The sequence below is a fragment of the Falco biarmicus genome, chromosome 8 (genome assembly GCF_023638135.1).
Source record: "Falco biarmicus isolate bFalBia1 chromosome 8, bFalBia1.pri, whole genome shotgun sequence".
Classification (NCBI taxonomy): Eukaryota; Metazoa; Chordata; class Aves; order Falconiformes; family Falconidae; genus Falco; species Falco biarmicus.
The window spans coordinates 20,753,650-20,770,637 of record NC_079295.1 but is presented as its reverse complement, the minus strand read 5'-3'; the positions used below and the strand labels follow the sequence as shown (position 1 = coordinate 20,770,637).

General features: G+C 43.6%; 1 protein-coding gene across 1 annotated transcript; it reads right to left on the bottom strand.

Moving 5' to 3' along the window:
• Positions 1-7,601: 7,601 nt before the first annotated feature.
• On the bottom strand, positions 7,602-10,642 carry LOC130154097 (uncharacterized). Its single transcript, XM_056349842.1, has 2 exons — positions 10,246-10,642; positions 7,602-9,884 (listed from the first exon to the last, which is right to left on the bottom strand). The coding sequence occupies exons 1-2, from the start codon at positions 10,321-10,323 to the stop codon at positions 9,309-9,311; spliced, it is 654 nt and encodes a 217-aa protein (XP_056205817.1). The 5' UTR covers positions 10,324-10,642; the 3' UTR covers positions 7,602-9,308.
• Between the last annotated feature and the right edge of the window lie 6,346 nt (positions 10,643-16,988).

Below are 16,988 nucleotides of genomic sequence, written 5' to 3'. Positions count from 1 at the left end.
AAGGCAATCCCTACTCCCTGAAGGCAGTGGCCCTGCTCCCTGAAGGCAATGCCCTGCTCCCTGAAGGCAGTGGCCCTGCTCCCTGAAGGCAATGGCCCTGCTCCTGAAGGCAATGGCCCTGCTCCCTGAAGGCAATGCCCTGCTCCCTGAAGGCAATGGCCCTGCTCCTGAAGGCAATAGCCCTGCTCCCTGAAGGCAATGCCCTGCTCCCTGAAGGCAGTGGCCCTGCTCCCTGAAGGCAATGGCCTGCTCCCTGAAGGCAATAGCCCTGCTCCCTGAAGGCAATGCCCTGCTCCCTGAAGGCAATGCCCTGCTCCTGAAGGCAATGGCCCTGCTCCTGAAGGCAATGGCCCTGCTCCCTGAAGGCAATGCCCTGCTCCCTGAAGGCAGTGGCCCTGCTCCTGAAGGCAATGGCCCTGCTCCCTGAAGACAACGGCCCTGCTCCCTGAAGGCAATGCCCTGCTCCCTGAAGGCAATGGCCCTGCTCCTGAAGGCAGTGGCCCTGATCCTGAAGGCAATGGCCCTGCTCCCTGAAGGCAATGGCCCTGCTCCTGAAGGCAATGGCCCTGCTCCCTGAAGGCAATGCCCTGCTCCCTGAACGCAATAACCCTGCTCCTGAAGGCAATGCCCTGCTCCCTGAAGGCAGTGGCCCTGCTCCCTGAAGGCAATGCCCTGCTCCCTGAAGGCAATGCCCTGCTCCCTGAAGGCAATGGCCCTGCTCCCTGAAGGCAATGCCCTGCTCCCTGAAGGCAATGGCCCTGATCCTGAAGGCAACGGCCCTGCTCCTGAAGGCAATCCCTGCTCCCTGAAGGCAGTGGCCCTGCTCCCTGAAGGCAGTGGCTCTGCTCCCTGAAGGCAATGCCCTGCTCCCTGAAGGCAATGGCCCTGCTCCCTGAAGGCAGTGGCCCTGCTCCTGAAGGCAATGCCCTGCTCCCTGAAGGCAATGCCCTGCTCCCTGAAGGCAATGGCCCTGCTCCTGAAGGCAATAGCCCTGCTCCTGAAGGCAATGGCCCTGATCCTGAAGGCAATAGCCCTGCTCCCTGAAGGCAATGGCCTGCTCCCTATGGCCCTGCTCCTGAAGGCAATGGCCTGCTCCCTGAAGGCAATGGCCTGCTCCCTGAAGGCAATGGCCCTGATCCTGAAGGCAATGGCCCTGCTCCCTGAAGGCAATGCCCTGCTCCCTGAAGGCAATGGCCCTGCTCCTGAAGGCAATGCCCTGCTCCTGAAGGCAATGGCCCTGATCCTGAAGGCAATGCCCTGCAGACAGCGGGCTGGGTGCTCTTCCCCTCACCTCGCCTGCAGAGCCTCTGGCACACAAGGCTTAGAGCCAGGGGGAGGAAATTGTTGCGTGTTGCTTCATATACCGTAGAATTTGATGGTTTCAGGCGTGGTGTTTTGCTGAAGTAAGTTGTAATGGTGAAGGCTGTTTATGAGTTCAAAAGCTGAGTCCAGGCTGGTGTTCTGGTGTCTTCTGAAGCCTGGAACTTGCTGCACGAGTCTTGGGTGCCTGTCATGGGTACATTAACATCCCTGTGTCCTCAGTTCAGCTGTGGCTAGATATCTACTGCCCATAAGCAGATTTAACAGACTCAAAAGGGAAAGCAGATTTACATGCAAGCAGTACTGGTGGTTTAAAGAATGCTACCTGGGAACATTGATATAATCCTGTTCCTAGCTGTGTTGTGACTCCAGAGCCGTCTCCTTGGGTTGCAGCTAAGTTTTTCTAGATTTATAATAGCAGAAATGAGTAGGTTGCGTGGCCCTCTAAGCACAGTGTGGAGAAGCATGTGTGCATGTTTGTGTATCAGGCTCAGCCCACCGAGGCCAGCGAGAGGTGTGCTGTGCTGTGAAGCCTCCCAGCATGTGCAAGTGCTGTTCTGGGGGCCTGTGACAGATGTAAGAGCAATGCAGACACTCATGAAATGTCCTCAGTCTGGGCTTTCCAAATGTTTCCAAACTGACCTCACTCATCCCGAGTAACGGTGAAGCTGGTTCAAGTTCTTTAGGTCTAAAAGTCTGATTCTGAGAGCAGATTTGAAAGCTTTCTGGGAAGGATCAGTGAAAAAGCTGGTGAAACCTACATCCCTGAGTGCAAGGACAGCAGCCTGGCAGTCAGTGTGAGCACAGTCCCGTGTCTGCAGTTCTGCAAACTGGGGAAAAACGTGCAGAATTCATTGTCCCAGGACACAGCTTATTGACGCAGAAAGAGCAAAACCTCAGCATGCATTCAGACTCAGAACTGCAACCAGCATTTACTGAATAGCAGCCACTTTCTGAGTCTGAACACATGATGAAAATCCTCTTTGGATCAAATGCTCCCAGGGGAGCAAGAAATTCAAGATGCTGTTCCACCCTGGGCTGGTGCATAGTGCTAGATCAATACTCAGCATAAAGAGCTTTCTACTTGTCAGTGCAGTATGGGGGTGGCAGTCGGGGGGGACACTTGTAACAAGCAAAACCAGCAAGCAGCATGTAAAGTAACGTGAGAAAATGAAGGTGGCGATAAAGAAGAGGTGGAAGGTACAGTACCGAGTGGGGCACCGTGATGGCTGCGTTCGAAAGCATTTCACTTCTCAGCTTGAACTTCTTAATTTGGGAGTTTCACAGTAATTTTGACTAAGCTCAAAGAGTAATAATTTCAGTGCTCTGGCTCGCTAAACACTTGCTTGCAGTCTAACTAAGCAGCAAAGATCAGAGCCGAAGGAATTCGGTGCCTTAACAGCACTCTCTCCAGCCTGCACTGTCGGTAAGTGCTGTCCTGTGACAACCTTCTCGGGGTCAAGCGATTTAGAGAGCGCAGGCAAGGCTGGGTGCAGGAGCCCTGTGTACTCAGACACAATCCTGAGTAGCAGAGGCTGCGAGGAAATATTTTCTGTCATTTACCAGAGGGGCAGGGGAGGGGAGGGAGAACTCCTGGTAGCTGTAGGAGGGGCAGTCGGTACAGCTAAACTAGAAGGAGGGGAAGGGCTCAGGAATATAATGAGGAGGTGGGGGAAATGACACTGGAATAAAAGGGTGAGTGTATGAGATACCCACTCATCCTGGCCTTCCTCTGTTCAAAGCACTCCCTCAAAGGGTGGGTAGAAGACTTGAATAGAGGGGATGGATGTCAAAATATTTCCATAAGGAATATAGTGTAATAAATCAGAGAAAAAGGGCAGAATGGAGGCAAGGAGCGAACGGTAGGAGAATTATTTTTATTCTAAGTGAATGATTATGTCTCCTGGGTGATTACACATCAGGATGGCGGCGTGTTGGGGAGGACTATTCAGCTAGATAGAAAGGAGTGCTCAAATTGCAATCATTGAACTATAGTGCATGCAAGGGTGTAAGAAAGGGACAAATAAACAAGCAAAAATCCAGATAAAGTCAACATGTCCAGGGCACTGCGGTCCTTGGGAGTTAAGGTAACTGTCATATGGATGTAGGAAGACAGCTTTCAGAGGAAGGTACTTTGAATACCTGCAGAACATAATGAGAGAGAAAGCTGATGGAGAAAATAACAGACTATTAAAGTACTTTGAACATAAATAACTTGAAAGTACTGGGTCAGGTACAAGATTGATTATTTCTTCAAATATTTTTATTGAAACAGGGACTCCAGCAAGAAATACCTGCTGTATAACACGCACCTGTAAGAATCATACCAGTACAGGACTGGCAAAAGACAAGGGATACAGTGCCAGTGTACTGTATCCCATTCATTATAGTCCAATGAGCTGAATGTAGGAAACTGCTTTAGCAGAGTTGTTATGGTTCCTGGGGCATTAAGAAAACACCTTGTGCAACATCAGGAGTTCAGAAAAAAATAGTTGCCGTGTTTCCTTGATAGCTCAGCATCTGGTTTTACTGTCACTAGTACTTGGAGCTGCCAACCAGCTCTTTCCCTTTTTGACTCAAACAGGTAACTTTTAAATCTGAACCAGGTTTAGCTTTTATCCATTTGATCCCTGGTGCTGAGGGTTGAGCAGTATGTGCCCGTGATGACTATATATGTAAGACCAGGGGCTTTTTTTGTGGCTATGGTACTGCTAGGCACTGCCATCACTTTTCTGTTTAGAATTGTTGTATCATCAGTGACTGGCTCAAGAAATTTTATTCCTGGAATGGGGATTTGGAATAATAAAGGTTAAGTTTTAAATTCCTAGTTACAGAGGCTGGTATGTCTCAGCATTCACTCACTTGTTTTTTTTGTGAGAATAAGCAGCATCTGTGCAAAAACCATAAAATTTCTCCTCACTTCACTCAAAAGTCAGGGAAAAAACAGATAAGGATTCCTGCAACGAATCCAACAGCCCTTATTTTGCCTCCAAGAGGTTACTGGGAACTTTGTGCTGGGGAATTTCTGAACTCATCTTTGTTCCATGTGGAGCAAGGTCAGCAATTACTATGGGAACCTTGGCCAGTTATGCTTTCAGATGTTTAAAGTTACAGTTATCTTGCTTTATTTACATGCTTGTAATTTATTTCCAGGTGTTTTATGAGGACACAGAAGGTTATGTCACAGTACCTTTTTTCCGTGCGTTAAGGGAGGGTGTTCCAACACTCCAAGCTTCTGCTGCCCAGGTACCCTCTGCTGAAGCAATCCTTTGGTAGCGTGGAGAGACCGCAGTGCCGAACAGATTAAGTGCCGCCCGTTCTGTCCACTAGTATATGGGACGGAATATAGCAAGGAAAAGAGAATGCCAAAGCCTTAGTGGTCTGGTGTCCCTGACAGTCAGTGTAGTAAGGTGAACAAACTGCAGAAACTCTTGAGTTATTTTCCATAGCAGCCTGGCATTCAGAGAGACCCAGGACACAGGGACTGTAACTGCCACTACTCGCCGTTTCCCCGCTTCCCCAGACTGGCTTTCTGGCCAAAGTTAAAATGATTCATGAGATTCTGCACTGATTTCACTGCAAGCTTCCACATTTGCATAAGTAAAAGCTTATGCAGCTTCTGTAGGGAGAATCTTAGTGAAATTGCAGTACAAAACATCGATATTATGTAATTATAGTAGTTCATCGTAACTTAAATGAAATTGTTACTTTAAACTTGCTCTAAGTGGCTCACAATGGAACTTTTGTATGACACACCTACAAAACAAATGAGTTAATCACAATATGTGTCATTTTTAATTTTTCTCTTTCATTTTTCTTTCAGTCATTCTCTCTTTGTAATTAGCATGAAGACTATCCTTCAGTCAAAACTAGCCACCTGGAAAGTTTCAGCTTGTAATATGCAGCTTTTTTGTGAATTATGAATGTGCAAAAAAAGAGACCTTTCTCCCCACACCCCCTTCCTTGCATAATTCAAATATGAATGAATGAATTTTATTCAGGCTTGCCAAAAAAAATCATATTTCAGCTGATAACAAGCATGAAGAATTTCAGATGAAAGGGACTTTTTTAAAAAAAGAATATTATGAGCATGGGAGAACAGCAGGCTGAGACGGAAGTCTCAGTGCAGCCTTAACTGTAACAATTGCTAGCAAGCAAATACTATAGCCAAGCACTAAATCTTGCTTTGTGCTGCCCTGGTGCACAGTAGTGGGGAGAGAATAGAATAATAAAAGCGATCCCCTTATGCAAACAGCAGGGCATAGCACTCAACAGAATACAAGAAGAAGGTGAGCCTGCCTACTGTTCTGGCTTGCTAACCATATTCCCAAGGTCTGTGGGTTAGTTGTCACCTCTAGCTCCAGTCAGCTAGCAAATGTACTTCAAACATAGCAAGGGGCACATTTTGGCCCTTTCCAGAAGAACATTTTACCAATTCATTGCCTCCAAATATACTGTCCTATTAAATGAAGTATTTGAAGGAAGTTCATATAAGCAACATGGTGGTTTAACAGGTCAAAAAGGGAATGGAATAGCTGCTAGATTTTTTCTGATTAACCATGTATTCTAAAAAATACAGAACTGCGAAGAAGGTATTATATGCAAGCCCTCACTTACCTTATTGCTTTTCAAGCAAAACAGGCAGAGATTTTGGCTCACACCAGTACCACGTCGAAAATGAACTACCATAGGAAAGAAGGATTGTGATCCAGAACACATTTCTGCATCACTTTTTCTCTTGTTCCTAATACCGCTCAGTTGATAAGCCCAGCTCTCCTTTTCTACCTAGAAAACAGGATCAAAGAAACATTCCTTTACCGGTTATCAAAGAACCTGCCCACTACTGTGGCTAGACAGTAGCGAGTACTTCAGTATTACCTTATGGATTCACATTGGTTAGAGGATTAACAGAAAGGATTTGCATGTGGCAAACCTGGTCATAAAAACATCCCCTTCTAGTCTGACACAAGTTGACCGTTGCGAGTTGAGTTTGGCAGCGAGTAACCAAAATTGAGTTGTCAGCAACCTTTTGCATAGTAGAAAAAAGTTGTTGCTTTCTTGTGCAGATGCAAGAGTTTCTGTGGGAAAACGGAACATAATCACGGTTCTGAATGTCTCTGTGGATTGGTAATGTCTCTAATACATAGATCACTTGTGCAAATTCAGTCCCAGCTGGATGGGAAATTATTGAAAATGGTTGTTGTTTGATTGATATAAAATGAGTTGTCAGCTTGATTCAATGCCTCCAGGGCAGATGTCCACAGCATAATTGGCACCTGTCAGAAGCAAAGAATTCCTTGGTACAGAGTAACAACGCCTCATGCAACCACCCAAAACAGTCCTTGCATGCCAGGGCTCAGAGAAGAAGACAGGAAAAAAAGAGTTTCTACTTCTGGGCAGGGTCTTTTATGCTATAAAGTCAATAAAAGATTTGACACCTGGTGCGAGCTTTTCCCTGGGATCCTGGCTAGATGCTATCCGCTCTCCTGCTGTTTGGTCAACACTTTACCTAATAGAGGAAAACACACAAATTTTTTTATTTGTTTTTACTGTCATGTCAAGGTGTATTTATAAGGAGTGATTAATAAAGAGATTTTTACATATTTGCGTATTATAAGAAATGTTGTGAACAATTTTACTTGCCCATTTCTTGAGCAATTCTCCTCACAGCAATAAGTTAACCACGCAACTAGGGAAATAAGAGAGTGTGTTCTCAGCAAAAAACAAGTCAAAGAAAGAGCCAGGACTGACAGTACAGCAGTGTCAGTATTACAGTTTGCTAATCGTAAACAGTGACCTATTCTTTACCAGAAACTGGATTAAACTGGACCAAATAGCTGTCATATGGTTATTACTGCCTTTGACTGAGTGTGGTACAGCTAACAACAGGAATGAATTCAATTTCCCACCACCAATCTGTCGAGCTTCTTCATGGAGCTGGTGCTTTGGGAGGTACCAGCTGAAGGGCTTTCCATTAAAACTCATTTTACTGTCTTCATCTAGTGCATGGCTCAACTTTCCTTCTTTCCTTTCATCTCTGTTTCCTCCTTTAGATTATTTTTCATTATGCCTCCCCCCCCAACATACACACACTTTGCCTTTCATCTCTATATGTATGCTATTCCAGCACTTGTCAGCCCCAGCAGGAGGCACATGGTAGAACCAAGCAATATGATATGTTAGGTGGAAGAAAATATTATTATCAGACGCCTTAGAACAATCATTTATTGTCACACTTTAAAGAGGTCTGCTATGTTATTTATTTTATTATTCTGTATTAGGTACATGGTTTAATTTTACAGGCATTATTAATCACTAAAATACATTACACTTTCAGCCAGGATGTTAACATTTTAAATGCATTCATCTTGTTGCTTTAAACAGAAACAATGGGCCTTCTGCACTGCCCTCCCTCCCCTCTAGTCAATAAATCCTTTCTATTGATTCAGGAAATAACTCTAAGCACTGTTTTATATTTTAAGTTCCACTAGCCACACTCAGCCATATAATTTTGCTTAATAACAAATGGATCTTCTATTTTTGCTGGTTAGTACATATTTGGTTATCAAATTCAGCTTGAAAGTACTGGGTAGAAGGAGCACAAAACCTATAATGGCAGTGAGGCACCACAAGAGATTTCTTAAATGAATGTTACAATAAAATAAAGTATCTGTAAAAAGTGTGTGTGTGTGCACGCGTATAGAAAGCAGCCTCATCAGTAGATGAATGATAAGTGAAAAATCCATCAGTGAGTATGGATTCCCTTGAGCCAGCCTGGATCAACAGACAATATGGATTTTTGATAATTCATGGCTTTGCCATTATTTATTCTCTCCTGAAATACTCCTTGCAAATCTCAGAGAGATAATTAGAGAATTATCATACTGCTTAACTAAGTAGTGCAAATTATATTGTATTCTATGTATCCCAACCCAGGGCAGTATCATTAGTGTTGTTTAATTGTTACAAATACAGTCATCGCATTTTAATAAATTGCCTTCATTGTCAATATCTACAATCGACTATTTATCTTCTGTTAATGTTCGTGGATAGGTTAGTTACCAGGTAATCTTACAGTTAATGTACACCACAATGAAGCAAAATGTAAGAAAATGCAAAGGTCAAAACCATGTTTCTATTATGAAAAAAATGAATGATAATGACATAATTTTTTCAGCTCATCAGGTTCTTTGCTAAGTGCCTCTGTTATTGCCAGATCAGTAGTGTATAACAAAGAAGTGCTTTCTGTAGGCTGCTTCATTAGCCTGCCCTGTAGGACCTCACCTCAGACCTTTCACTAATCTGTTGGCCAGCTCAATAGCCTTGTTAGTTCTATTCACTTCTTCCTGGCAGCGGATTTTCTCAGCTGTAGCTCTCTCAAAGGCAGTGGTTAAGGCAGCCAGGATTGTGTCTAGTTCCTTCAAATAAAAACAGTAAGAAACAACTTTGGACATTGTAGGAACACATAAAAATATTTCTGCTGTCCCATTTTGTATTTCTGAAAGTTAAATTACACAGTGCAAGAAAAGGTGTAAACATTAACCGCACTCAGAATTTGGTCTAGGTCATGCTCCAAAGGTGGGTTCGGGAAAACCTGGGGGAAAATGTAGCTGGTCTTCTGATTTTCCCCACTTGTTCAGAACAGCCTTCAAAATGAAATTACAAACTTGATCTTATATCAGTTAAAAAGGAATGTCACCTTCTCCCAGAGGATTCTGGAACGAAGTGAAATATATTTCTTATTACAGCTGTATATTCTCTACAGGAGATCAAAAACTTGAAAATATGGCTGTTTGGAAACTAAAGAGAACAGAAGGGTTTAAAGATGATAGATAAAATACTTGAAAACACACAAGGCAGTGTCCTTTGCTGACTTGCAGTTAGACTGTGCTTCCCAGAGCAAAACCCATTTCTGAAAATACAGCCTGAAGTCCCCGGCCACTTCGGATTTGGGAGCAAGCAGCTCGGTGTCTGGTCCATCAAAGCATTTAACACAAACAGTCCCACTGGGTCAAAGCCTTAGTTATTCCCAGAGGGAGGAGTGGAAGATAATTCAGCATGGATGACTGAGCATGAGGACAAGGAGAGAACGACATGCGACCCAGGAGAGTCACAGGCAAAGCACCCAAATGACTCCGAGTGCAGAAGACAAGCCGGCTGATAAATGAACCATCAGAAAGGTGCTGTAAGGCTCCAGCATAGCGAGGCACACAAGGAGAGGTGTCGCTGGGTGCTTGTGGACAGAGCGAGTGTCTGGAGCCCAGGGCTGTCCGGGCAGCCAGCAAAACACGCATGAACAAAGTGTGACTCTCTAGCAGCAAACTTGGGCTCAGCAAATAGGTGCCCACGCAGCTCAACCGAACACAGCAGTATTCCCCAGGGAAAGTCAGAGCTGAGCATGGCTCTTGCGAGAAGGCTGTGCGTTCTCCCAGCTGTGCTGCTGACGAGCTCTGTGCACCTTGGGGACGACCAAGGTATGTCGCTGGGAATCTCCCTGGTGCGATGCCGGATAAGCGCCTGAAGTGCCCTATTGCTTCCTGCCTCAAGGCAGCATGAGGCGGTACCTGTGTGCGTTACAGGACACAAAAAGGAACTAACTGGGTGACGGCACAGGTAGGTATGTCATTGGGAAGGTTTGCAAAAACAGAGTAAATTACAGAACAAACATTTCGAAACAGGGCCCAAAGATATTTCTTCTCTTTAAAGAAGGGGCTTTACAGCACCCACCCAGCCTACAGGGAGTCAGGAGTGCACGCACAGAGCTGGGGCACGTTACCTGCTGCCTTTGTGTGCCTCCGTGCAGGGGGAGAGCAGGCAGTACCTGCGTTAGAAATGTGCCCTGTCAGCAAGGCTGAGCGAGGCACACCAGCCCAGTCCTGGCCCTCCTTCTGCACAGGGAAGACCCAGGCGCTGACTGGAACTCACCGTGCGTGAAGGCAAGCATCTGCTGTCATCCCGAGGCATGTCGTGCGGCTGCAGAGGCTGGGGATGTGGTCCAATCATTTACCTGAAACTTAAAAATGTGAGTGATGAATTGTACTGGCAAATACCTTTGTGGCAAATACAACGAATCATGCTCAAAATACCTCAGACAGAGAAAGGTCTTATAAATAATTAATTGAATTTGAGAGGCCCCTAAAATGACCAAAAAAACCAGCTTTTAAAAAACATCAAGTGGTCCTGACTTTAAAGTTCAGGTCCTTGGCCCAACCAGGATTCCAGCTTTCCCTGAGATTTCCACTTCCCACTGCAGTGCGCTCCTACAAAGCTTGTTGCTGGATACGTATATACATTGCCTATACACAAATGACGGCTGACAAATGGGTAGCAATAGGTCTGCGAGTGAGATCAAGGACCAGCACTTAGGCACTGAACCTAAGGGGACGGAGAGAGAAAAAAGCGAAAAAGCTACCTGCTGTGCTGAGCATGATGCTGCAGCTCTCATGGCGGGGAGCAGAACTTGCTTGAAGCTGTTTTTAGCAGGTCGTTCAGGAACTAGGAATGATTTTATACTGCAGTTTTGGCTCTACTGAGCCAGGCTGAAACACATTGTGCACTACCCTGCCCTCAGACCATTCAGTGTTCGGCAAGTCTTGTAAAAGAGTAAAATAAAAAGGAGGTATCTGAAGCAAAAATATAAGTGGACAACAGAGACATAAAAGATAGATATATATATGTGGTTAAACAATGGAAGAACAATTCCAGTTCATGCAGGTCAAACCTGGGACTTGTGAATGGTGCCAGAGACAGTGAAAGTGGCGGCGTGTGGATGGGCAGGAGCTGCATGGGAATGGGAAGTGGCAAGCTCCTCCACAAATTTTTTCAAGGTTTTTGTCATATGAAACATTGTGTCCCAGGAAAGGTATGTGGCTCACTGTTGGGTGCCACTTTCTCCCTCTCACCTTTTTCTACCTCATTTGCAACGTGAGCACCCCTTCCCAGTACCCCTGCTCAGCTGGTAAGTTGTCTGTGGTGGGGAACGGATTTGGGCAAGGACAGAGAGGCCAAACTGCAGGTAAAGAGCGAAGCTGCGCAGCACTGCTCCCTGTTCAAATGGAAACCCAGAACAATCAGGCCCTTAATGTTTTACAATTCATTTGACTATCCACATTTTGACTTTCTGTAAATAATGTGCTAAATGGATAAAAGAAGATACCATTTTTCCTTCTTTCCCCTGAGTTACTGATAACAAGACAAGTTCCTTCCCTTACAGTTTGTGCATATAAATGTGATTAATGTAAAAAAAAAAAAAATTAAAGTGCCAAAATCTCTTTCTCTCTCTCTCTCTCTCTCTCTTTTTTTTAAAGCATTGCCCTTTTCAAAACAAGGGGAAATTCAGTATAGTTTCAGTGCCACAGTGATCAAACAGTGTCACATCACTATGGCAATTGCTGCCCAGGCCAGGAATACAGATCAGCTTTAATTGTGCAACGCCTTATTGCTGGTGCATGTCAATCAGAACCTATGAATTGAGAAAAATTTGCTCTGTTCATTCTGTTAAATGATGTATCCAATTAAACCTGTTAGAATTCATGATCTTCAGTCAAGGTTAAATGAAAGTAGTTACTCCTGTCAGCTAGGTGATTAAATGCTGCCTACATCAGGCACATTTATGTGCAAAATTAAAATTTTGGTATAAAGCATGAATCTTTATGCATGCCAGTTAATTATCTTGCGGTTCCTCCATTTATTAAATGCCCACTGCATTTCTTCTTAATCATCAGCTTCCTTTCAAAACTTATTTCATACTCTACATTATACCAAATTTCAATGTTTAAAATGAAATGCTTTCTCAATGAAAACTTCCTCTTTTCAAGGGTTTGGCTGTTGCTATGTTACTAAAGATGGCCATTAACAGTTTTTTTAGCCATTATGCAGAAGGTCTATTTGTGTTGTTTTGTTCGATTCTGAGAGCGTGATAGGAATCCCTGGAGCTGCTGCTGTTGGGCAGTTCCTCCTTCCCAGAACTATTTGAGTTCTGCTGCACATCAGCCAACTTCAGCACATGACAAGGGCAGCGGTAAAACTAACAGCAGTTGTGCTGCTGCTTCCACACGCAGGAGTGGGAAGGCAACAGGGCAGTGCAGCACCGCAGGGCACGCGTGATGCCAGCCGCCGGGCCCTGCTGCCCACTGTCCTCAGCAGCGGGGCCAGCAAATCCAAGCTGGACCTGCTGGGACCAGAGGCACCACAGCTGCCAGGCAGGGCACCGCTGATGCCCTTCGCTGAGGGCTCGGAGGGCTGGCCCCCTTCCTTCTGCCAGCCTGTGGAGCTGTTTCTGTATTCCCTTTGGTTTGGCAATGTGATGTGTCCTGTGTGCCCTAGGCAGTTACCATATTGCAATATCATATTTTAATTAGAAGAAAAATTATGTGTTGCATGCTTGAATTACATTAAATTGCATATTTATATTTATAAGACACAGTATTGGCAGAATTTAAACACTACGTGAATTGAGGAACCAGAATTCAGGTGTATTATAGCGATTTGTAGCTGAAACATTTGCTAGAAATACGTACAAAGCAGAGCAGTACCAAATGCTAATTTAATACCCTAAGACAACGCTCTGTGCTCTTACAAGCACAATTTCTCATATTCCATGAGAGCATTTATCCCCTTTCATTATGAAAAGGTATTAAGAACCTTTGTTACAAACAAGCAACATAAAAAATATGTCATACCGCTTATGACTACTAATGAATAATATCATTTAAAATAGACTTGGAAATAAACTAGTATAACACTTTCTACTAAACCATTACTATAAATATGCACAAGGTTGTTATTAAAGATAAATGCACACAGTAATTTTCTACTTGTAGGTTTTACAGGTATAATTTCGAATCATACAATATTTTTTAAAACACATCACAGGGATGGAAACCAACAGAAAGACTGACTGGCAGCGATTCCTTGTGATCAATATGTGATGTCTCCATCTATCTTTGAGGGCCCACATAAATTATATCGTGGTAGTGTGAACCTTCAAGACGGGTGATGTGATTAACTTGTTCAGGGTCACAACGGGGAGCGCCTGATCAGAAGGATTTTACACCTGTGGCACCGCGTAGCCGCAGCCGCCCGTGCAGGGACCCGGTGGGTGCCCGGTGCTCTGCCGGGGCGCGGGGAGGCTGCGGGCAGCCAGCCTCCGCTTCACGGGCCGGAGGGGCAGCTCGTTTTCCCTGCACCGTGTGTGCCCACAGTTTAGAGAGCTGTTCGGTGGCACACGGAGGTACGAGTGTCGGGCAGAGCTGTGCCGAGCCCCTGAGCCCCCCGGGAAGCCACGGCACAGCCAGCAGCGGTGGCTGCTCCAGCCTCCCCTTCCCAGCCGCAGCAGCCTCTCTGCTCCAGGCCCCAGCGAAGCGGCAGCAGACAAAAGACCCCTCCTCTCCTGCTCCCCTATCAGCTGCAAATAATGGACTTCTCTCTCCTGGCAGCTGCGGAGAAAAACACAGATATTTTTTCCTTTTTGTTCAGCAAATATAAGCTGTAAGTTAAAGCCCGACATCTTTAGATACCTCAACAAAAGAGGAAAAAAGGGAATCTTCACACTCACAGAGAATAATTCCTCAGGGGTCTGGCAGGAGACAGTGACGCTCCAGGGAAGGTAGTTGGAGAATAAGCCTCTTTGCAGGTTTCTGGGATGTCTGTTGCTGAACCGCTTCAACTCACTTGGACCATCTAGAACTTACATTTAATCCCATTCTTCTTTCTCTACATGTTCTTACTTTTGCTCCCGTCCTCTAAAACCAGATATCATAAGCTGTGAACCCCAGGTCCAATATGCCTTAATGTCACCCCTTGAAACAATACTGGCAGGACAATTTATTTCTGCTCAAAACAATTTCCCCATCTTAAAATTGTGATTGTTAGGTTAACATCCCATTGAGATGAGAGAAGAAAAGAGCTGCAGTTGCAGGTTGTGTCTAAAATTTTAAGGAAGGCAAGCTGCACTGATTTATCCTTGGCATACTGTTTTATATCCATAAGAGCAAAAAACTTCTTTTTAGTGGCAGATTAAATTGTGCAGAAACTGACTGACACTGATAAGGCAAACATCGCAGTCTGCTTAAACAGGCTGAGAGCTGCACATCAAAGACTGCTTGGCCACCAGAATGTAAGTGTGTACAAACACACTCGCTGGTTTATTTGGTTTCATAAGCAATTTTATCTTAGAGACACATATAAAGCAATATAATAAAATAAAATTAGCATGGGATTACCTATTTTTAGTAGACAGATTTACGAAGAATTTGTGGTTTAGATTATAGTCATTTTCAGGAAACTTACTTAGAAAGTAATTAAGCATATTTTATCCATTAATTCATATTTTTTTTGTTTTGCATTGTGCTACTGAAATAAAACTAAAAACTATGGAATGGAAGGAATTTTTTTAACTGATTATTATAAATGAATAGAACAAGGGTTGTTAATGTTTGTCATTTTCCTTATCTGTACACATGAATATGTTATATGCTCATTTCCATTGCAAATAGAACATCAGAATGATCATCGCAAACTGAAATATACTGTACATTTAATTTCTTCATTTCTTTGAAAATACCACTGACAAAAATAATCAATTGCTACTATTCTTCTACTAAAGCTTTGCAGCTCCATGGAAATTGAGTGAATTAGTAGTGTCCATCCAGAATAAAGCAGGCAACATACTCTGGAGGGTCATTATTATTCACTGCTGAAACAAAGTCAGCCTGTGGAGCCCTGAACCATGACTGGGCAATTGCACAAGGCACTGTACAAACATGTGGCCGCCCTGTTTCTTGCACACCTCTGCTCCATCTTCCTCACGTTTAAGGAAACAAAATAAAAGCAGAAAGATGTGACTGCTTACCACAGCTACACCAGTGAGTAAATACTGAAGGAAAAGAACTATTTGAGATAAAGGACAAGGTTGTCATAAGAACGAATGTGTATAAAATGGCTGTGAATACATTTAGAGCGGCAATTAGGAGGTTTCTATCCATCGGAGTGGTGAGGTTCTGGAGTAGCATTCCTATAGGAGCCATGGGGCACAAGGAACCTCCCAAGGGTTAAGGAAAAACACACTCTCTTTGGGAAAGAGATTACAGACTTTAGCTTTCTGTTTACTATTCTGTGATTACTTTGCAAAGTTTACTTCACTCCTCCTCATTTGGCCCTAGAGACTTCCAGAACGTATTAATTAATTAAAAAATACAGTGAGAGATAGTGCTTAGCCTGGAGTGTTTTTTTCATCACAGAAAAAAGAACCAAAGGAAGAACGAGCTGTAAGAGCAAGCGTCAACTCTGAGCTTAGAATGACATTCAGAGGTACAGAAAAAAGCTACTCAAGATGGAAGGAGGACTGGTATTCTTCACATAATGATGAGGCTCTGTTGGCCAGAAAATGAAAAATATGTAGAATAAATACACAGGAATAAAACTATAGGATGAATACATAACAGGAACATAAACCACACCCTTCTGAACTGAGTGGAACTGACATCCATGTACGCTTGTTTTACTGCTAATGGGACACTGGGTCATACCCCGAAACCCCTTACTTATGCAAGTAATCCCACTAAAATCAATGGGAAGCCGTGACTGTAATGACTGCTTCCTTGTCTCTGCTAGGGATTGCAAGGTCAGGTCCATTTTCTGTGCAATATTGGATGAATGCTAGAAAATCAATACCTCTATTGAGACGACTTCTTTTGGAGTAAAAATAAACCTGGATCATTTTGAGTTCATATGTTCATTGTTCCTGTTTTTATAAATTCCTTTTGAAAGCAAAATGGTCAAATCAAAACGAGTGAAATGCTCACCTTTCTGGTGTGTTTTACAGCTTGTTGTTATACCTAGCTTTGTAATGCCATAAAGGTTAAAGGCAATTTTGTAGTTTCTTTGAATTTATTTTCTATCAGTTAAAATAGATATACGCTCAAGGTCACTGTTTTATGATATTTTTGTTTTAGCAGTTCCCCCCTATTCAAATGACTGAGGACTGAGGGATGGGTGGAGGGAAACAGAACGCTGGCGTCTGTTGTTTCAGGAATTTTGCTATATTATGGAAAAAATTTTGGTATTTTTGCCATAGAAAATTCAAAGGAAGGAGTTTCTTTTTTAATAAAATATTTCAGTGCAGTTGCAGAAATATAACTCATTGTTATGGAGCACTGCTTTGGTAGCATGGAAAAAATTTACTCAATTTTGTTCACATTACAGGTTATTATTGTACTTCAATCACTGTGGAGCACCTTCAACTATCACTTTGTTTGAAATGTCTAAACCTAGCTTGGTATCCTTATTCTTAGTTTGCTACTAATCTACAATCACACCAACTTGTAACTGTGTCCAAATCGAATTTTCAGACAGGAATACGTTAAATCCCTGCATTTGGTTGCCTTATGCTTCACTTGTGGTGAGTCAAAAGGAAGTTATGATTAATTCAAGGCATACAAATAAACTGTTTTCAAGGTTGTCTAATAGCTTCAGGTTGTTCTGCAGCAATGGCAAGCCCTTGGCTTGAATGAGAGTCTGAGACCCATTTCATTATGTTGGAGGTGTGATCAGCTTCATGTCTGGCACGCATAGCAGACTGCAGTAGAATTCAAACAGTGGCTATAAAAGGCATCATATCACAGAAAGTAACAGTAATTCCTTTAACTGTGGTTACTATCAGAATACCT

Excerpts from the sequence above, each read along its gene's own strand:
- LOC130154097 (XM_056349842.1), bottom strand. The coding sequence starts at position 10,323 with ATGATTGGACCACATCCCCAGCCTCTGCAGCCGCACGACATGCCTCGG. Across the intron at positions 9,885-10,245 it reads GATGCTTGCCTTCACGCACG|GTACCGCCTCATGCTGCCTT; the intron begins GTGAGTTCCAGT and ends TAACGCACACAG.